Genomic DNA, 18,189 nt, shown 5'->3' with positions numbered 1-18,189 from the left:
ACAAGACCATCGCCAAGCAGCTTGGTGAGAAGGTGACAACAGTTGGTGCGATTATTCGCAAATGGAAGAAACACAAAATAACTGTCAATCTCCCTCGGCCTGGGGCTCCATGCAAGATCTCACCTTGTGGAGTTGCAATGAATATGAGAACGGTGAGGAATCAGCCCAGAACTACACGGGAGGATCTTGTCAATGATCTCAAGGCAGCTGGGACCATAGTCACCAAGAAAACAATTGGTAACACACTACGCCGTGAAGGACTGAAATCCTGCAGTGCCCGCAAGGTCCCCCTGCTCAAGAAAGCACATATACAGTGCCGTCTGAAGTTTGCCAATGAACATCTGAATGATTCAGAGGAGAACTGGGTGAAAGTGTTGTGGTCAGATGAGACCAAAATGGAGCTCTTTGGCATCAACTCAACTCGCTGTGTTTGGAGGATGAGGAATGCTGCCTATGACCCCAAGAACACCATCCCCACCGTCAAACATGGAGGTGGAAACATTATGCTTTGGGGTGTTTTTCTGCTAAGGGGACAGGACAACTTCACAGCATCAAAGGGACGATGGACAGGGCCATGTACCGTCAAACCTTGGGTGAGAACCTCCTTCCCTCAGCCAGGGCGTTGAAAATGGGTCTTGGATGGGTTTTCCAGCATGACAATGACCCAAAACACACGGCCAAGGCAACAAAGGAGTGGCTCAAGAAGAAGCACATTAAGGTCCTGGAGTGGCCTAGCCAGTCTCCAGACCTTAATCCCATAGAAAATCTGTGGAGGGAGCTGAAGGTTCGAGTTGCCAAACGTCAGCCTCGAAACCGTAATGACTTGGAGAAGATCTGCAAAGAGTGGTACAAAATCCCTCCTGAGATGTGTGCAAACCTGGTGGCCAACTACAAGAAATGTCTGACCTCTGTGATTGCCAACAAGGGTTTTGCCACCAAGTACTAAGTCATGTTTTTCAGAGGGGTCAAATACTTATTTCCCTCATTAAAATGCAAATCAATTCATAACATTTTTGACATGTGTTTTTTTCTGCATTTTTGTTGTTGTTATTCTGTCTCTCACTGTTCAAATAAACCTACCATTAAAATGATAGACTGATCATGTCTTTGTCAGTGGGCAAACGTACAAAATCAGCAGGGGATCAAATACTTTTTTCCCTCACTGTAGTAAATTCAACGTGAAACGTGATAACTAGGCCTATAATATCCTTAACTAGCATTGAAGACGTTAATCCATTCTTCTCTAGCGAATTTAAAATCTCTTTCCCTATCTTCTGAATCACGATTGAAATGTTTGTACAGTAGCCTATGCTTCGGATGGGGGAGGGGCAGGTAGCCTAAACGTGCGCGCGCACACACTGACAAAGATTTTCAGCTTGCATGCAGTCACTGGACAGAGTGGGGGTTTTGCATAGGCTCTTTGTAGTGTTTTTTTGTGGAACTAGAAAAAATGCCTGAAACGTAAAAGAGATATTAACCGGTTCCCATGCTTTTAAAATAACGGTTCTGTTCTGGAACAGTGTGGATCACTGTTGTTCCAGGCTCTGTTTCTGTTGCTTGAAAAATGTTGTTCTGTTCCCTGAACCGGTTCCAACCCCTGCTGTGTTCCATAACATAGACTGACCAGGTGAATCCAGGTGAAAGCTATGATCACTTATTGACGTCACTTGTTAAATCCACTTTAATCAGTGTAGATGAAGGGCAGGAGACAGGTTAAAGAAGGATTTTTAAGCCTTAAGACAATTGAGACATGGACTGTGTATGTGGGCCATTCAGAGGGTGAATGTGCAAGACAAAATATTTAAGTGGCTTTGAACGGGGTATGGTAGTAGGTGCCAGGTGCACCGGTTTGAGTGTGTCAAGAACTGCAATGCTGATGGTTTTATCACGCTTAACAGTTTCCTGTGTGTGTCAAGAATGGTCCACCATCCACATCCAGCCAACTTGACACAACTGTGGGAAGAATTGGAGTCAACATGGGCCAGCATCCCTGTGGATCGCTTTCGACACCTTGTAGTTCATGCCCAAACGAATTGAGGCTGTTCTGAGGGCAAAAGGGGGTGCAACTGAATATTAGGAAGGTGTTATTAATGTTTTGTACACTGTGTATATACACCATACTGTATATACACTCACACACACTACACTGACACTCTCACACAAACACACACACATCCCCCTCACACACATGCGCATAGTGACGCCACACACACATACTTTCACACTCATTATATGCTACTGCTACTCTGTTCTTTATTTTACTCTTATTATCATCTATCCTGATACCTAGTCACTTTCTCCTGCCTTCATGTACATATCTACCACACATACCTGGTACCCCTGCACAGTGAAATGGTACTTGTACTGCCTGTATATAGCTTCATATTTGTGTATTTTATTCCTGGTCTTATTTTTTAAATTTCCATATACATTTTTTAAAACACTGTGTCATTGGGAAGGGAAATTAAAGGGAAAGTGGGATACCTAGTCAGTTGTACAGAAGGGCTCATAAGTAAGCATTTCATGGTAAAGTTTATACCCGTTATATTCGGTGCATGTGACACATTTTTTATTGGATTTTTGGAACCCTTTTTTCTAAGTGTATAGTGCACTACCAGGGCACATTAATTACAAATACATCTGTTCTCAATGACAAGGTCCAGTGATGTGTACTAACTTGGCCTACTTACTAGGCCTGTAGACTCCACCAATATAGTTGAATTATCAACGCTGCTAAGGTGATACCACTTTATTACTGGTCATGGGAAACTGTGACTGCTGTGCTAACCAAGCTGTATTTACTCTCTCCCCTCTCAGCAAGTGAATAAGTTGTTGCTGGGGGATTGTCCGTACAGGGAGCAGCGCTGTGTGTATCCCTGGGCCTCTCTGTTTATCTGGGCTGTGCTGCAGAACCGCAGCGAGATGGCCATCTACTTCTGGGAGATGGTAATTGATTAAATCATGATTTTATTTCACTTTTGTCTGACCAGGTAAGTCAGTTAAGAATGTATGGGACCAGGCAGCAGTAATGACAACAATGAACAATGACTCTCAAATGGTTGGGTACTTGACTCTCAGAACTGTATCAATGCAGACACATTTTAGCATCTTTCTCCCCTTTTTCTTTTTTTGTGACTCATTTTTCATTTCGTTTTGTCATCTTTTTTAGAGGGGAGGGGTTACAGGAACAATCAAAGAAATACATACAAAGATAACCCCAACCCTTTCCCCCCCTGTCCCCATCCACCTGCCTGCATCCTCCCTCCGCACCTGAAAACCAAGTTTCCCACCCCGCCTAGCCCCTCACCCCCCACCCGACCCGACCTGAAGAAAGCATGCCTCCCAACCCTTCCCATCCCACCCAGCAACAGAGGTTGCTTATCAGTCCCCCTCCCACCCATCCATCCCCTGAGTCTCCCCTTACATTCCCCCCAATCCCCACGCCCTCCCCCCACAATGACCAGAGACCCCTCCACCCTATACCATCACTTCCCCATGGGCCTGAAAGCAAAGAAAGTAACAAAAGTCTAGATAGATAGATAGATAGATAGATATAGATGGGGGGCTTTAGCCTATAATCAGAGAGTATATGCTGGAGAGCCTTGGTTGCATGTGAATTGTAGTTAGTCTTATTAGCTTTTTCCCACACGTCCAAAATTGCATTAATGTCTGTCCCAATAACCAGATGGAATTCAGTTCATTCTAACAGACCGCATATACAATTTTCTTTCCATTATGGATACATTTAAGGAAAGTGATTCTACCTTCTTGGTCTTCGCCTTTACCCAAGATGGTAATTTTTAGTTTCTTATGTATCATTATGATTACACCTTTAGTTTTGTTTGGGGCTGATGGAAAAAGCGGACAGTTTGTACAAATTGTTCTCTGTTCTATGTGAGTCCTTTTGGAGCAGGTGTGTTTCTTGGAGCGTTGCTATATCAACATGGTTTGTTGCTAGGATATCAAGACAGCTGGAACGTTTAATAGGACAGTTTAGGCCTTCCAGATTTCAAGAGAGAAGAGCTAGTGTTGCCATTGTTTTAAAAATAAAATATTATTAATTATGTTATTGTTATCTTTAGTGTTAATAAGCCCATGGATGTGAAACAAAAAGCAGGACTCACAGGGAAACCCACCCATTGGTCGTTCCCCACCCAGAAACCCCCCACGTGAACCATTCTCCCCTCCCTATCCACCAACCCCCCCCTTCCCTAAAGATCTCATAAACAATCTTTCAAGCACAATCCCATGTGCTAGTGAGTAGCCAGCTAATCTATTTGCTTGCTAACAAGGTAGAAAAGTTGAACTGTTATGGAAAACACCCTCCTGTCCATTCCTAACTGTTTAAACAACGTAGCCTGTTCACCTTGTTTAGATGTTGAAATCAAGTGGCCTACCTGGATAAGATGCTTGTTTCTCAGAATGAGAACGAGTTGCCAATTCCTCATATAAATGCATATTTTTATGCACATTGCGCATTTTATAAAACACAGACTAGACAGCTAGCACATAAGTCTGTGGCTAAAATGCTGCTTGCGGTATGTGGTACTGCAATGCCACGTGCGACAGAAACTGAGCATTAATTTTCCAAAGTCATGTTCATTCATAGTCCCGTTTTAGTAGGGTCTGCTCTGTAAAAACAAATTGGGAGTTCAGACTTAAAAGGTTATCCACTCTTACAGTAAAATAATGTCTCAATGTGTTTCGGTGTCCATATGACTGATCAGTTGAAACTGCTTGTCAGAGAGGAAGAAGGGATCTTTCATCAGAGGGAGGGGCTTGGTGTCTGCTTGGGAAGGTCCACAGTACACACAGCACAGAAGGAGCAAAGGAGACGAGAACAAAAAGGCTGAAACGCTAATAAAAATAGCTGCTGGAGCGAAATAGACCTGCTATTGTTCCTTGTAATACAGTGAACATCCCACACCTTAATGTGATATTACTGTATGTGTTGACAATTATTTGAAAATAAGTCAGTTAATTCATAGTTCTTTTGCAAAAGAAAGCCAAGCGTTTCAATGCCACCGGAACTCTGAATGTTACTGATGTTAAAACAATCCCCTTTCTCTCTCTCTCTGTCTCTCTGTCTGTCTGTCTGTCTAGGCAGGGGAGTCTGTCCTCAGTGCTCTGGCAGGCTGTAAGATTCTGAGGGAGCTGTCTAAGCTGGAGAGTGAGACGGCGGCCAAGCTCTCTATGAAGGAGCTAGCACAGAAGTTTGAGAACTTGGCCCATGGTGGGTTAGCCTTATTCTGGCTTTTTGTTTGTGCAAAGGGTGTCAATTTTAGTTGGTTCCAAATGTTTTGCTAGTCTGATACTTAATGTGATGGGCTGCTCCCTGACATTCTGATTCCCCAATTAAAGCCTAGACAGTCAATGTATCCAAGTAATGCCTTGGGGCATGTATCTGTTTTGCATACAAGTGAGCAGCTTGTATTTTGTGAGTTTAGCAATACACCCCATAATGCCTAGTAGCGGGTCCGGATCAGAATGCAAGGGACCACCTGTTCGAAAAGTCTGCTTGAGGGCATCCCAGTCTGGGACCATTTGCAATATTTTCAGACTCAAGGCCTGTAGGATGAGGATGGAAGCAAACCAATTCGCACCCCTTATTCCTAATGTGAAAACCTGTGACCTGTTTCCTCTCTCTAGACGTGTTCAGTGAGTGTTGAGAATGAACCCTTTAATAATCTCTCTAGATGTGTTCAGTGAGTGTTGAGTGTTAACCCTTTAATCGTCTCTCTAGATGTGTTCAGTGAATGCTACCAGAGCAGTGAGAGTCGCTCTTTCACCCTCCTTATAAGGCAGTCTCCAGTGTGGGGCGACGCTACCTGTCTGGAGATGGCCACCGCAGCCGATGCCCGCATTTTCTTCAGTCACGATGGCTTGCAGGTCTGTATTAAACCAAGGGATCAGGGGTCAGAGGACAAGGTGTGTGTGCGTGTGTGCGTGCGTACGTGTGTGAATCTCTGTGTGAATCTGTGTGTACGTGTGATCTGTATGTTCACATTCATCTTGTGTGTGTGTTAGAACATGGAGGGTGGTTAATTGAAGTTTCTCAGGACTAACTCTGCTCCTACCTCTTCCTCTGGCAGTCTCTGGTGGGGAGACATGGAGAGGAGCACGGAGGTCTGGAAACTGATCCTCACCTTCTTCTTACCCCCCCTCATCTACACCAACCTCATCAGCTTTAGGTTAGTGGCTACCTGTCTGTCTGAGAATTTCCAAACCATTAAGCATAATAAGCATTAAGATACAGAGAAGATTGGCTGCCCACTTGGAACAAATACTACAGTTTACTATAGAATACTACAGTACTTACAATAGAATGTTGTAGTAAACTTTAGTATACTGTAGAAAAGTGTACTAACAGAGGATGTGAGCGGAGTTGAGCGGTCGGAAATCCTGCTCATCGCTCAACGTCCACATTCACCCGCTTTGCAAAAAAACACTAACAGGAAAAAATAACTTCCACTCCAAATTCGCTCCATTCATTTTAGTTTAAAAACATAATTTAACTAACCCTACTGTACCTTTGTGACTATGTACCATTTGGTTTTGAAGTAGCTCTCAACCAAGGGTGTAGGAGCCAGGTTACAGGGGGGACATGTTCCCCCCAATTAGGGCTGGGCGATATGGCCAAAATATCACATAATGGTATTATTCAAATTTTTGACGGTATGACAGTATTTGACGGTATTTAATGTTTTTGAATAATAAAAGTTATAAATGTTCTTTATGATTAGTGTGTGACCCTAGTGTGTCAACATACATTCTAAGTGATTTCAATGGGTCTCTCTCCATTCTGATTTGTTTTATACTGTTCAATTAAACTTCAACCAAAAAGAATTGCACTCATTTGAGATCATTTCCACACTGCCATGTAGGACTGCAAGATACGGGCAGAACATCTAGGCCTTATTTTTGATGTTGCGATTTGATTTGAAATTTAGATCAAAACACTTGGGTGAACTGTTGGAATCATGGGAAAATAATAATAATTCTAATTCTATAGTTAGAAGATAATAGCGGGCACTTTGAATACAGTGTTGTTTGACATGACAACAAATGAAAATGCCAGGTAGGAGTTAGTGTGACATGGTAGGACTTGGACTCAGGACATTTATTAGCTAGCTAGCCATTAGATAAAAAAATGTGCCCTCCCGCATCACTTTATACACAGAAGATCTCCGCTAAACATAGTGGTTTATCCGTCGCTGGTCCGAGTGGTCTGAGGCAGGTGTTAGATTAGATTAGATTAGGAGCTTTTCAAGTGCAACGTTAATAACGATGGTTTTGGGAAACAGCTTGGAGATTTAATGATGCTCCTATGAAAGTTCTAACGATGAACTTAGCCTTAAGATGCTTTTGGTGCGGCCTACAATAACCATTGGCGCCTATCATTGTAGGAAAAAAGCCAAAATCAAATGAAAATTAATTTTGTAGTAATTGTTAATTTTGTGGTTTTTAACACTTTAAACCCTTTATTTTATTATAAATAATGTACATATATGTAATGATTACTGAAGGGAAACAGTTCATTTTAGTTAGCATGCCCAATGCAATGTGAATACTCTAGCTCAAACTTCCCCTTGTTGCAGCTGACTCGGGCAACTCAAATCAAGTTTGTCACATGTTTCATAAAGAACAGCTGTAGACTGACAGCGAAATACTTCCCTATGGGCCTTTCCCAACAATGCAGGGAGAAAAAAAGAACATTGGAGAAAAATTCAAAAATAATATTATTATAGAAAAATAATAACACAAGGAATAAATACACAATGAGTAACAATAACTTGGCTATATACACAGGGTATCAGTACCGAGTTGGTGTGCAGGGGTATGAGGTAATTGAGGTAGATATCAAGATAACTTGCTACAGATCAATGAAATCAGGCTGGATTAGAACAAAATAATTAGCAAGCTAGCTATCTAGTAATGCAGCACTATAAAGCTGTCATTTACAATCAATTATGTAGTTGTGAACACAAGTGGTCCGATTTGCTGCTAACATTTTGTCCATTCATAATGAGGTTCACACTTCTATTGCCGATGTAATTTGCTTGCCTTGATCTTTGGTAATTTCCTGTCCAAAAAAACATGAAAAGTGATCAAAAATATGTAAAAGCATTGGGTAGGTGTAGATGAAATGTCTACCAATACAGTTACACCAATCCACTGCTTTTAAATCTTTGAGGGGGTGTGAACGAGTGCAGAGGCGAGAAGGGTTGCGGGATTTGTAGCCCTGTGTAGCTCAGTTGGTAGAGCATGGCGTTTGGCAAATGTATGCACTCACTAACTGTAAGTCACTCTGGATAAGAGCGTCTGCTAAATAACTAAAATGTAAATGTATAAAAATGGGATTGGGCTCCTGTCATCCTATAGTAGCCTAGCGCACCCCGTTACTGCTTTCTTAGTCATCAATCATCGTTGAAGCTGATAGAGGACTATCAGAATAAAAGCTTGTTGTTTCATTTAGCTAATTAGTTGTTATTACTATGAGCAAAGTGGTCAGTACAGTATTTAATTTGCATATACCCTGCCTATTCCCTTCTCCCGTATCCCAATGTGTGCCACCCATAAGTGAGAAACCTACATGCCAAGTATAGACCATATTGTGTTCCCTACAGGTTATAGAAAAGAGCAGAAGCTCTGAACTCTCCGTTCAGACCGCAGTCCTATTTAGAGGTTTTGGAAAATGTGCTCTTTTAGTATTTTGTCCAGTAGGTTTCCTTAAAGAGAAAGCCCCCACTTCAATGTCAAAGATAATGAAACAAAAACACTATAGTAAATGCTACAGTTAATTGGAAGAGGAAGTGTAAACCCTAACATAGTCTATTAGCTAGAAAGGTATCTTGGCAGCGTAGAGAACATTTAGCTGTTGTAAAGAAAATGTTCTGCAAATCGACAAAATTCATTAAGGTGAGAGAAAATGTTACAGTTTTCAAACAGATTTCCTGCAATTCTACACAGTTTGGCATGGAGCTAATGCTGTATTCCTCTGCCCAAACATTATAGCAAAATCAATGGGTATGTGTCCAGAATGCCCGGTTTAGGGAATTTTATGTTCTCCCTGACTGTCTAGCTTTTATTTGATTGTTATATACAGTATAGTTCAATAGACACAAACCCTGTAATTAGTTGCAATGACAGTCATTTCCTCCATATAAAAAATATATTTGTCTACTTCCCCAGAGTCGGTTGAACAGGACCAGCTAGCATGCTAACTGTTCCTGTAGACTTCCAGTCACACACTAGTTAGCATTGGCTCGTGAAACTACGTCTAACTTTCTTCATACTGGAAGAAGACATTCCATTTTTTATCCACGATGGTATTCTGTTACAGCTAGTGATATTCATTTTTTTAAAATATTCACATAAAAAAATCCCCCCCCAAAAAACATTTCCAAATGTGCATTTTTTTTTCGTGGACCCCTGCAGTATCTCCGTTGACCCCAGTTTGAAAACCCCTGCAGTATACAGTTCGCAAGGACAATAACTATAGTAATACTAAAGTATTTACACTATAGTAAACTATATTATTTTTTCCATGTGGTTGGTGGTGAAGGGAAAAAAAGTTTCCAATATGTGGCAAATGTCCAATATGTGAAGCATTCCTTATTTTCCTCATAGGGTGTGAATAAGAGAAATTAGGCTGGTGGTGAAGGAAAGTTTCCTCTGCGCAATGTTTGTCAGTTCTCTCTCTCTCTCTCTCTCTCTCTCTCTCTCTCTCTCTCTCTCTCTCTCTCTCTCTCTCTCTCTCTCTCTCTCTCTCTCAGGGAACCTGAGGAAGAGGGGAAGACTGAGCAGGTGTCTCATGGTGAAGACACAGACAGTCTGGACGGAGGAGATGCCACCATGTTCTCCCTCACCGACATCATGTAAACGCACACGTTCACGTAAGCACGCACGCACACACACACACACATGCACACACAAATAATTATTCTCATTCTTGTCCTCTCAGGGATGAGGATGCTGAGGAATATGCTGCTATAAGGGTCAATCTGAAAGGTGCCCCCTCCTCCAATCCTAAGAGGCCCTTCGTACTGCTGCGCTGGAGGGAGTTCTGGTTCGCGCCCGTCACCGCGTTCCTAGGCAACGTGCTGATGTATTTCCTGTTCCTCTGCCTGTTTGCTTTCGTCCTATTGTTAGACTTCAAGCCCCCGCCCCCTCATGGCCCGTCCACCTTAGAGTTTATTATCTACTTCTGGGTCTTCACCCTGGTCTGTGAGGAGTTTCGACAGGTAGGACGCATCGCATGCAAACACACACAGACACACAATATTTACAGGCAAAAACATATACAGTCAGCTCTAAAATTATTGGTACCATTGATAAAGATGAGCAAAATAAATATCGCAAATACCGAACTCTAAACCTAAAATTAGATAAAGGGAACCTGAGTTTACAAATAACAACAAAATGGATGCTTATTTATTTAATTAACAAAGTTATGCAACACCCAATTCCCCTACGTGAAAAAATAATTCCCCCCTTACTCTCAATAACTGGTTGTGCCACCTTTAGCTGCAATGAATGCAACCAAATGCTTCCTGTGGTTGTTGATCATCGCTGTAGAGAATTTTTGGCCCACTCTTGCATGTAGAATTGCTTTAACTCAGCGACATTTGTGGGTTTTCAAGCATGAACTGCTCGTTTCAAGTCCTGCCACAACATCTCAGTTGGGATTAGGTCTGGACTTTGACTAGGCCATTCCAAAACTTCAAATGTGTTGCTTTTTAACCATTTTCATGTAGACTTGATTGTGTGTTTTGGGTCATTGTCTTGCTGCATGACCCAGCTGCGCTTCAGCTCACAGATGGATGGCCTGACATTCTCCTGTAAAATTCTCTAATACAGAGTTGAATTCATGGTTCCTTCTATTAAGGCAAGTCGTCCAGGTCCTGAGGCAGCAAAGCATCCCCAAACCATCACACTACCACCACCATGCTTGACCATTGGTATGAGGTTCTTACTGTGGAATGCAGTGTTTGGTTTTCGCCAGACATAATGGGACCCATCTCATCCAAAAAGTTGATTCAAGTTTGCCAAAAAGTTTGCCATCTGGAAGCACCTGGATGATCATCAAGACTCTTGGAAAAATGTTCTATGGACAGATGATTCAAAAGTATAACATTTTGGACGACAATGATCAAAAACACACAATCAAGTCTACATGAAAATGGCTTAAAGCAACACATTTGAAGTTTTGGAACGGCCAGACCTAATCCCAATTGTGGCAGGACTTGAAAAGAGCAGTTCATACTTTAAAACCCACAAATGTTGCTGTTGAAGCAGTTCTGCATGGAAGAGTGGGCCAAAGTTCCCCCACAGCGACGTGAGAGATCGATCAACAACTACAGGAAGCGTTTGGTTGGAGTCATTGCAGCTAAATGTGGCACAACCAGTTATTGAGTGTAAGGGGGCAATTACTTTTTCAACACAGGGGCATTGGTTGTTGCGTAACTTTGTTTATGAAATAAATGAAATTAAGTATGTAATTGTGTTATTTGTTCACTCAAGTTCCCTTTATCTAATATTAGGTTTTGGTTGAGGAACGTTCAGCATCAAAAATGTGCAAAAGTAGAGAATTAGAAAGGGGGCAAATACTTTTTCACAGCACTGTGTATTTTTTGGTCATCTTTATCAAGGCTGCCATTAATTTTGGCGGTGACTAGATGCATATTAATGACAATTTTTTCTCTCTTGCGCTCTCCCTCCCGCTGTGTCTCTCTCTCTCTCTCCCTTTCTCTCTCCCTCTCTGTCTTTCTCTCTCGCTCTCTATCTATCAGACGTTCTTCAGGGGCAGCACTACTTTATATCAGAGGATGAAGCTCTACATCCAGGACATGTGGAATAAGTGTGACATCATGGCCATCTCACTCTTTGCACTGGGCATGTGCTGCAGGTGTGTGTGTTTATATGTACAGTTGAAGTCAGAGGTTTACATACACTTAGGTTGGAGTCATTAAAACCCGTTTTTCAACCACTCCACAAATTTCTTGTTAACAAACTATAGTTTTGGCAAGTCGGTTAGGACATCTACTTTGTGCATGACAGAAGTAATTTTTCCAACAATTGTTTACATATGTATTTCAAGGCCTACCTTCAAACTCCGTGCCTCTTTGCTTGACATCATGGGAAAATGAAAAGAAATCAGCCAAGACCTCAGAAAAGAAATGGTAGACCTCCCACAAGTCTGGTTCATCCTTGGGAGCAATTTCCAAACGCCTGAAGGTACCACGTTCATCTGTACAAACAATAGTACGCAAGTTTAAACATCATGGGACCACGCAGCCGTCATACCGCTCAGGAAGGAGACACGTTCTGTCTCCTAGAGATGAACGTACTTTGGTGCGAAAAGTGCAAATCAATCCCAGAACAACAGCAAAGGACCTTGTGAAGATGCTGTAGGAAACAGCTACAAAAGGATCTATATCCACAGTAAAATGAATCCTATATCGACATAACCTGAAAGGCCGCTCAGCAAGGAAGAAGCTACTGCTCCAAAACCGCCATAAAAAAGCCAGACTACGGTTTGCAAATGCACATGGGGACAAAGATTGTACATTTTGGAGAAATGTCCTCTGGTCTGATGAAACAAAAATAGAACTGTTTGGCCATAATGACCATTGTTATGTTTGGAGGAAAAGGGGGGATGCTTGCAAGCCGAAGAACACCATCTCAACCTTGAAGCACGGGGGTGGCAGCATCATGCTGTGGAGGTGCTTTGCTGCAGGAGGGACTGGTGCACTTCACAAAATAGATGGCATCATGAGGAAGGAAAATTATGTGGATATATTGAAGCAACATCTCAAGACATCAGTCAGGAAGTTAAAGCTTGGTCGCAAATGGGTCCCCAAGCATACTTCCAAAGCTGTGGCAAAATGGCTTAAGAACAACAAAGTCAAGGAATTGGAGTGGCCATCACAAAGCCCTGACCTCAATCCTATAGAACATTTGTGGGCAGAACTGAAAAAGCGTGTGCGAGCAAAGAGGCCTACAAACCTGACTCAGTTACACCAGCTCTGTCAGGAGGAATGGGCCAAAATTCACCCAACTTATTGTGGGAAGCTTGTGGAAGGCTACCTGAAACGTTTGACCCAAGTTAAACAATTTAAAGGCAATGCTACCAAATACTAATTGAGTGTATGTAAACTTCTGACCCACTGGGAATGTGATGAAAGAAATAAAAGCTGAAATTAATCATTCTCTCTACTATTATTCTGACATTTCACATTCTTAAAATAAAGTGGTGATCCTAACTGATCTAAAACAGGGAATTTTTACTAGGATTAAATGTCAGGAATTGTGAAAAACTGAGTTTAAATGTATTTGGCTAAGGTGTATGTAAACTTCTGACTTCAACTGTATGTGTTTATATATACATTTTTCAGATGTAATTGGTATATTTTTTAAAAACTCTGGTAAGTACAAAACTCTAAACTGATAACACTTGTAAGTGTTCCTGTCTTATGTTCAGAACCTTTGATTGTGAATTCATTGGGGTTTCACACATCTTTCTCGCCTGAGTCATTCATTTCTGTGAAATACCATGAAAACATTTTGTTTAGTCACCAGTATATCAGGTAATGATAGGCTCACCATTTAGTCATTTTAACTGCCATTTTCATCCAATAGCAAAAAATACAAGAACAACATTTCACACTGTTCTTTTTTATACTACATTTTATATCAAATATAATTTGCCATACAGTATATGACTATAACTTGACATTGCACTGTATTTTTTTACAATCATTTGTATCCTATGGCAGGTTTTGAGCATGTTGAGAAATATGTCAGTCTTTTACAGTTTCATTATTCTTATACAGTACATACGTAGGCAGTGGCGGCTCCTGAAAAAATTCTCAGGAGGGGCAATTTTTCTGATGATTTAGGTGACCTACACACATTTAAAAAAAGATATGTCCAGCAACAACATGAAGACAGGGGCAGCATATAAGTCAATACCAGAAGCATTTATTGACTGATCTCAAAAGTGTTGGCTTACCAGGGTTGGTGGAGCCCTCAGTTTCATCTTTGCCTCGCAAAGCTAACTCAAACACTCCGCAAAACTTCACACACTGGATTAGCCGGCTGAGGATGTGGCGGTTCTTGCTAATGTCGTAGTAAATATATTTGTTATAGTGAATATGGAATATGATATGTTGAGTAAAATGTTGTGCTAAGATCTATTTAGGTCAGGAGCTGGTTATAAGTTCTGTTCCTATCCAATAACAATGGACAAAAGGGTCCTATCTTGTCAGCCTTGTCAGCAGGTGGCCAAGGACAACACCCACGCCATAGGCCTCTCAGTTCTTCCAACTCACGAGTTCTTGCTCTGAGGACACACACACACACAAACACACACACACACATCATCACTGTTAAACACACACACACACACACATCATCACTGTTAAACACACACACACACACACACACACACACACACACACACACACACACACACAAAAATCCCCTCTCTTAGGCTGAACATTTGAAGACAGAGAACCCGACTCAGAGCCAATGCAACAGTGACAGTAGCCTGGAGGTGACCTCGCCCAACTCATCAGGACCAATCAGAAGATCAGAACTACTAGATTGAACCTACTTCATTTATTGCATAAAATGTCTGCACACAATGTTTCGGGGCTCTCTTCAGATAATAATAATAATAATAATAATAATAATAATAATATGCCATTTAGCAGACGCTTTTATCCAAAGCGACTTACAGTCATGCGTGCATACATTTTTGTGTATGGGTGGTCCCGGGGATCGAACCCACTACCTTGGCGTTACAAGCACCATGCTCTACCAGCTGAGCTACAGAAAGTGGATACTCATGGATGCGCATTGCAATTGTAAAATGTCAACACAATTGGAGACACCACGTCATTTTTGGAGACATGTTATTGACAGTAAACTATTGTAGATGCGACTGCTAACTAAATAAAACATTTTAGCTGGCTAGCTAATCATCTTAGCTAAATGTGGGGCAAACAATTCAGTTATTTACCGTTCATTTGAGGGATTGGGGTGAAAGAAATCGAGTTACATAGTGATACTTTACGATATACTGTATTGACAATATCGCAATATTTTAGCGCTAGTTGGCTGTACCTGCACCAAAACACCATTATTGTTCCTTCATAGCTTGTTCTCAATCTTTTCACATTGGGAGCCAATTTGTTTTCAGCACTTTTATTTCCATGACTGATCAAAACTCGTTCTCATGGCTTTCTGATCCCTCTGCAACAGACATATGGTGCGCAATAAAATCACAGTATCGAATCGCAATACGTATAGAATCATGAGACTCGCAATGCTGATGCATATATCTTATCGTGAGGTTCCTGGCAATTCCCAGCCCAAGTTCATTTGCCACAACAAATCTCTTTGCTAGCAAACGCGATGTCTTCTCCAAAACGGCAATGTGTCTCCAGCAATGTTTACTTTTTTGACGTTCTATGGCATCTCCACTTTCCAAGCATATATGACCACATGTAATATTTTGGTAAGTGATGCAAATAGTGAACTATGTAGGGCCAGGATGTAAAATATATGTAGCTGCAGCAATTTCTCTTATCTGATATGGTAAGTAATGGGGCTTAATTTATAGCTCCCTAAGAGTTTGACGAACGGGTCCGTGAACGCGATTCCAGATATATTTACCTCTGAATAAACTGCCTTTATTACACCATATCCACCCTGTCCAAAGTCTCTACTTGGTCTCAGTTGGTTCTCCAGTAAACTTGTGATTATCAACACTAACCTCATCGTTGTGGCGGCGGACAGCTAGCCTGTATCCCTCGTCATCCAGTTGAGTGAGTGGCAATGTCTTTTTTCGTTCGTACCAATTCTTGGAAAATCCTCGGGTGTAGGACTTTCCGCCTTTAGTAGAAACCTGTTGAATTATTAAATTTGGTCTGGGAGGTCCTAATTGTTTCGTTGCCAATTTATCTTCATTTGTTCGCCGACAAAAAGGAACTTCTTTCAAACAATCCACTCTTTTCTCAGTTACGTTCATGGTTACGTAACGTATGACGAAAGCGCGTAAGTGCAAGCCCACAGACACCCATTGAGATTGTATTGAAGGCTCTGAAATTTGAAAAAAATTGATTTTACATGGGAGTCTATGACAGACTTCTGGGCGATTTTCAACCTGACTGAAATCGCCCCAAAAGGGGGGGGAGCCATTTGAAGCACGACTTTAGCCTGATTCGACATTTAGTGGCAGTGTGGCACTGTGGCAGATCAGACGTATAGATTACAACACTGATAACTACTGTTGCCGTGATATAATTGATTAGAAAAAAAATCCCTTCCTTTTCCCGTTTGGCAGTGCGTCGCCCATATCGCCCTATTGAACAGGCCGCCCCTGTACGTAGGACAAATCATCAGAAATAGGGGTATTGTAACGCAGTTGGCTACTGTAAAAACGTAGCACAGTGTTGTATGCAATTTCTGCCACATGAAACATTGTACAAGATCACCTTTTCTACATGACTTGTCAACTGATACAGTATCGCCTGTCTCTGCTTGAAATTCAGATAATGAGTGGAATATATTGTATTTCAGCAGTGCATTCTAGACTACACTATAATTCCAATATAGTGACTCTTTCCACTTAATCCTATTGAAAAACACTGGATGATGGAGAATGATTATGTAGTATTTACAGCCACATCCATATATGATTTTGGTTTTACCTTCCAACTTAAAGGGTAGGTAGCATATGTAACATATGGATTTGCATTAGAATAAGCATCAAAAGTCCCAATGTGAAGTTAAACCTCGCTTTTCTATTTTTCAAGGTATTACATAAAACCGATCAGAGTGCCGAAGTCAATACCAGATTTTTTTTTGTGTGGGGTGTGACGTTATATGAAGGTCCCGGCAAGCCATGCTATTCCCAATAATATAAATTCCAACAGAAACTATTTCAAATGTATAACTTCAAATTAAACAATTGTTTGCACTCACTGGTTTCAATAACATTTTCAGTCAACTTACAAGCAAATAATTTATGAATTTATTGTTACAAATCAGCTTGCAAGGTTGCTAGCCAACTATTCTATTCTGCTAATGTTAGCCCTACTAGCCTGCTAACGTTAGCCCTACTAGCCTGCTAACGTTAGCCCTACTGACCTGCTAACGTTAGACCTGCCGGCCTGCTAACATTACGTTTTGATATGTATTGTGTTCAAAAGTTATCAAGCTGTATACGTTAACTAAGCACTACATAATTTTGGTTCAGTGGTTATCAGTTTTGAGCAGTTTGATTAAGTCATAGTTCATTTTGTTAACAAATGACAAGAAAATGTCAAAAGTAAAGTGAATATTGCATTTTGAAAAGCAGATACTTAGATTGAATATGTATCCAAATCCTGATAAAGTTGGGTAGCTGATATTCAGAGCTTAAATAGCCAAATGGATTAGTCACAGGAATCAGGACTAATAAATCCAATGCAACGGACTGTTTTACAAATGGTGGGCCTATCACATGGATGGGCATTCATGAAATTCCATTTCTGTCGACATGGTAGGCTACACCCCAGTAAGCACGAGCGGACATCTTTTTTGGTGTTCTACAAATGGTAGGCTTACCACATAGATGGGCATTCATAAAATTCAATTTCAAGCAACGCTGTAGGCTACACCTCAGTAAGCACAGGCCGATGCCTTTTGGACGACTTTTTGGTGCAGTCCGGGCCGGCCTTGATTTCCACATCCACGGACATTGTTGTTTGTTCTGGTCCCGGCAAAATCTGAACCAATCATAGATGTCTATGTTTACTTCAGATTTGGTGCGGTCCAGACCGGCCATGATTTCAATGTCCACGGATATAGATTTGGACCAGCCTTAATTTGGCCCAAACATAGACTTCTATAAATTACATATTTTCTACTTTCATTAAGAACCAGAAATGAGCCTGATTTTAACATCCGGAAAATAAGTATTTTCAACTTTCATTCAGAACCGAAAATGTACCTGATTTCAACACCCGGAAAATACGTATTTTTCAACGTCCGGAAAATATGCCTTTTCAACGTCATGGAAAATATGTATTTTAAGCGTACGGAAAATACCTCTCTTCACCTTTCATTCAGAACCTAAATTGAACCTAACTTGAACGTCTGGAAAATACGTATTTGACCCGTCTTTTCAACTTAAGGGCA

The 18,189-nt window shown here is 41.2% G+C and overlaps 1 protein-coding gene across 1 annotated transcript in view; it reads left to right on the top strand.

The window, feature by feature from the left end:
* LOC311139565 (transient receptor potential cation channel subfamily M member 4-like) overlaps positions 1–18,189 on the top strand; it is a gene marked incomplete at both ends in the record, with an annotated part of 73,258 nt that overhangs the window by 42,914 nt on the left and 12,155 nt on the right. Inside the window, 7 exons of the mRNA XM_084174463.1 lie at positions 2,818–2,946; positions 5,104–5,233; positions 5,744–5,915; positions 6,093–6,191; positions 9,777–9,878; positions 9,965–10,244; positions 11,793–11,908. Of these exons, the coding sequence (XP_084030589.1) occupies positions 2,818–2,946; positions 5,104–5,233; positions 5,744–5,915; positions 6,093–6,191; positions 9,777–9,878; positions 9,965–10,244; positions 11,793–11,908 (1,028 nt within the window). The remainder of the gene's footprint in view (positions 1–2,817; positions 2,947–5,103; positions 5,234–5,743; positions 5,916–6,092; positions 6,192–9,776; positions 9,879–9,964; positions 10,245–11,792; positions 11,909–18,189) is intronic.

This window comes from Coregonus lavaretus, assembly GCF_964263955.1.
Source record: "Coregonus lavaretus genome assembly, chromosome: 2".
NCBI classification, from domain to species: Eukaryota; Metazoa; Chordata; class Actinopteri; order Salmoniformes; family Salmonidae; genus Coregonus; species Coregonus lavaretus.
The sequence above is the reverse complement of the archived record's forward strand: the minus strand, read 5'-3'. Positions and strand labels throughout refer to the sequence as shown.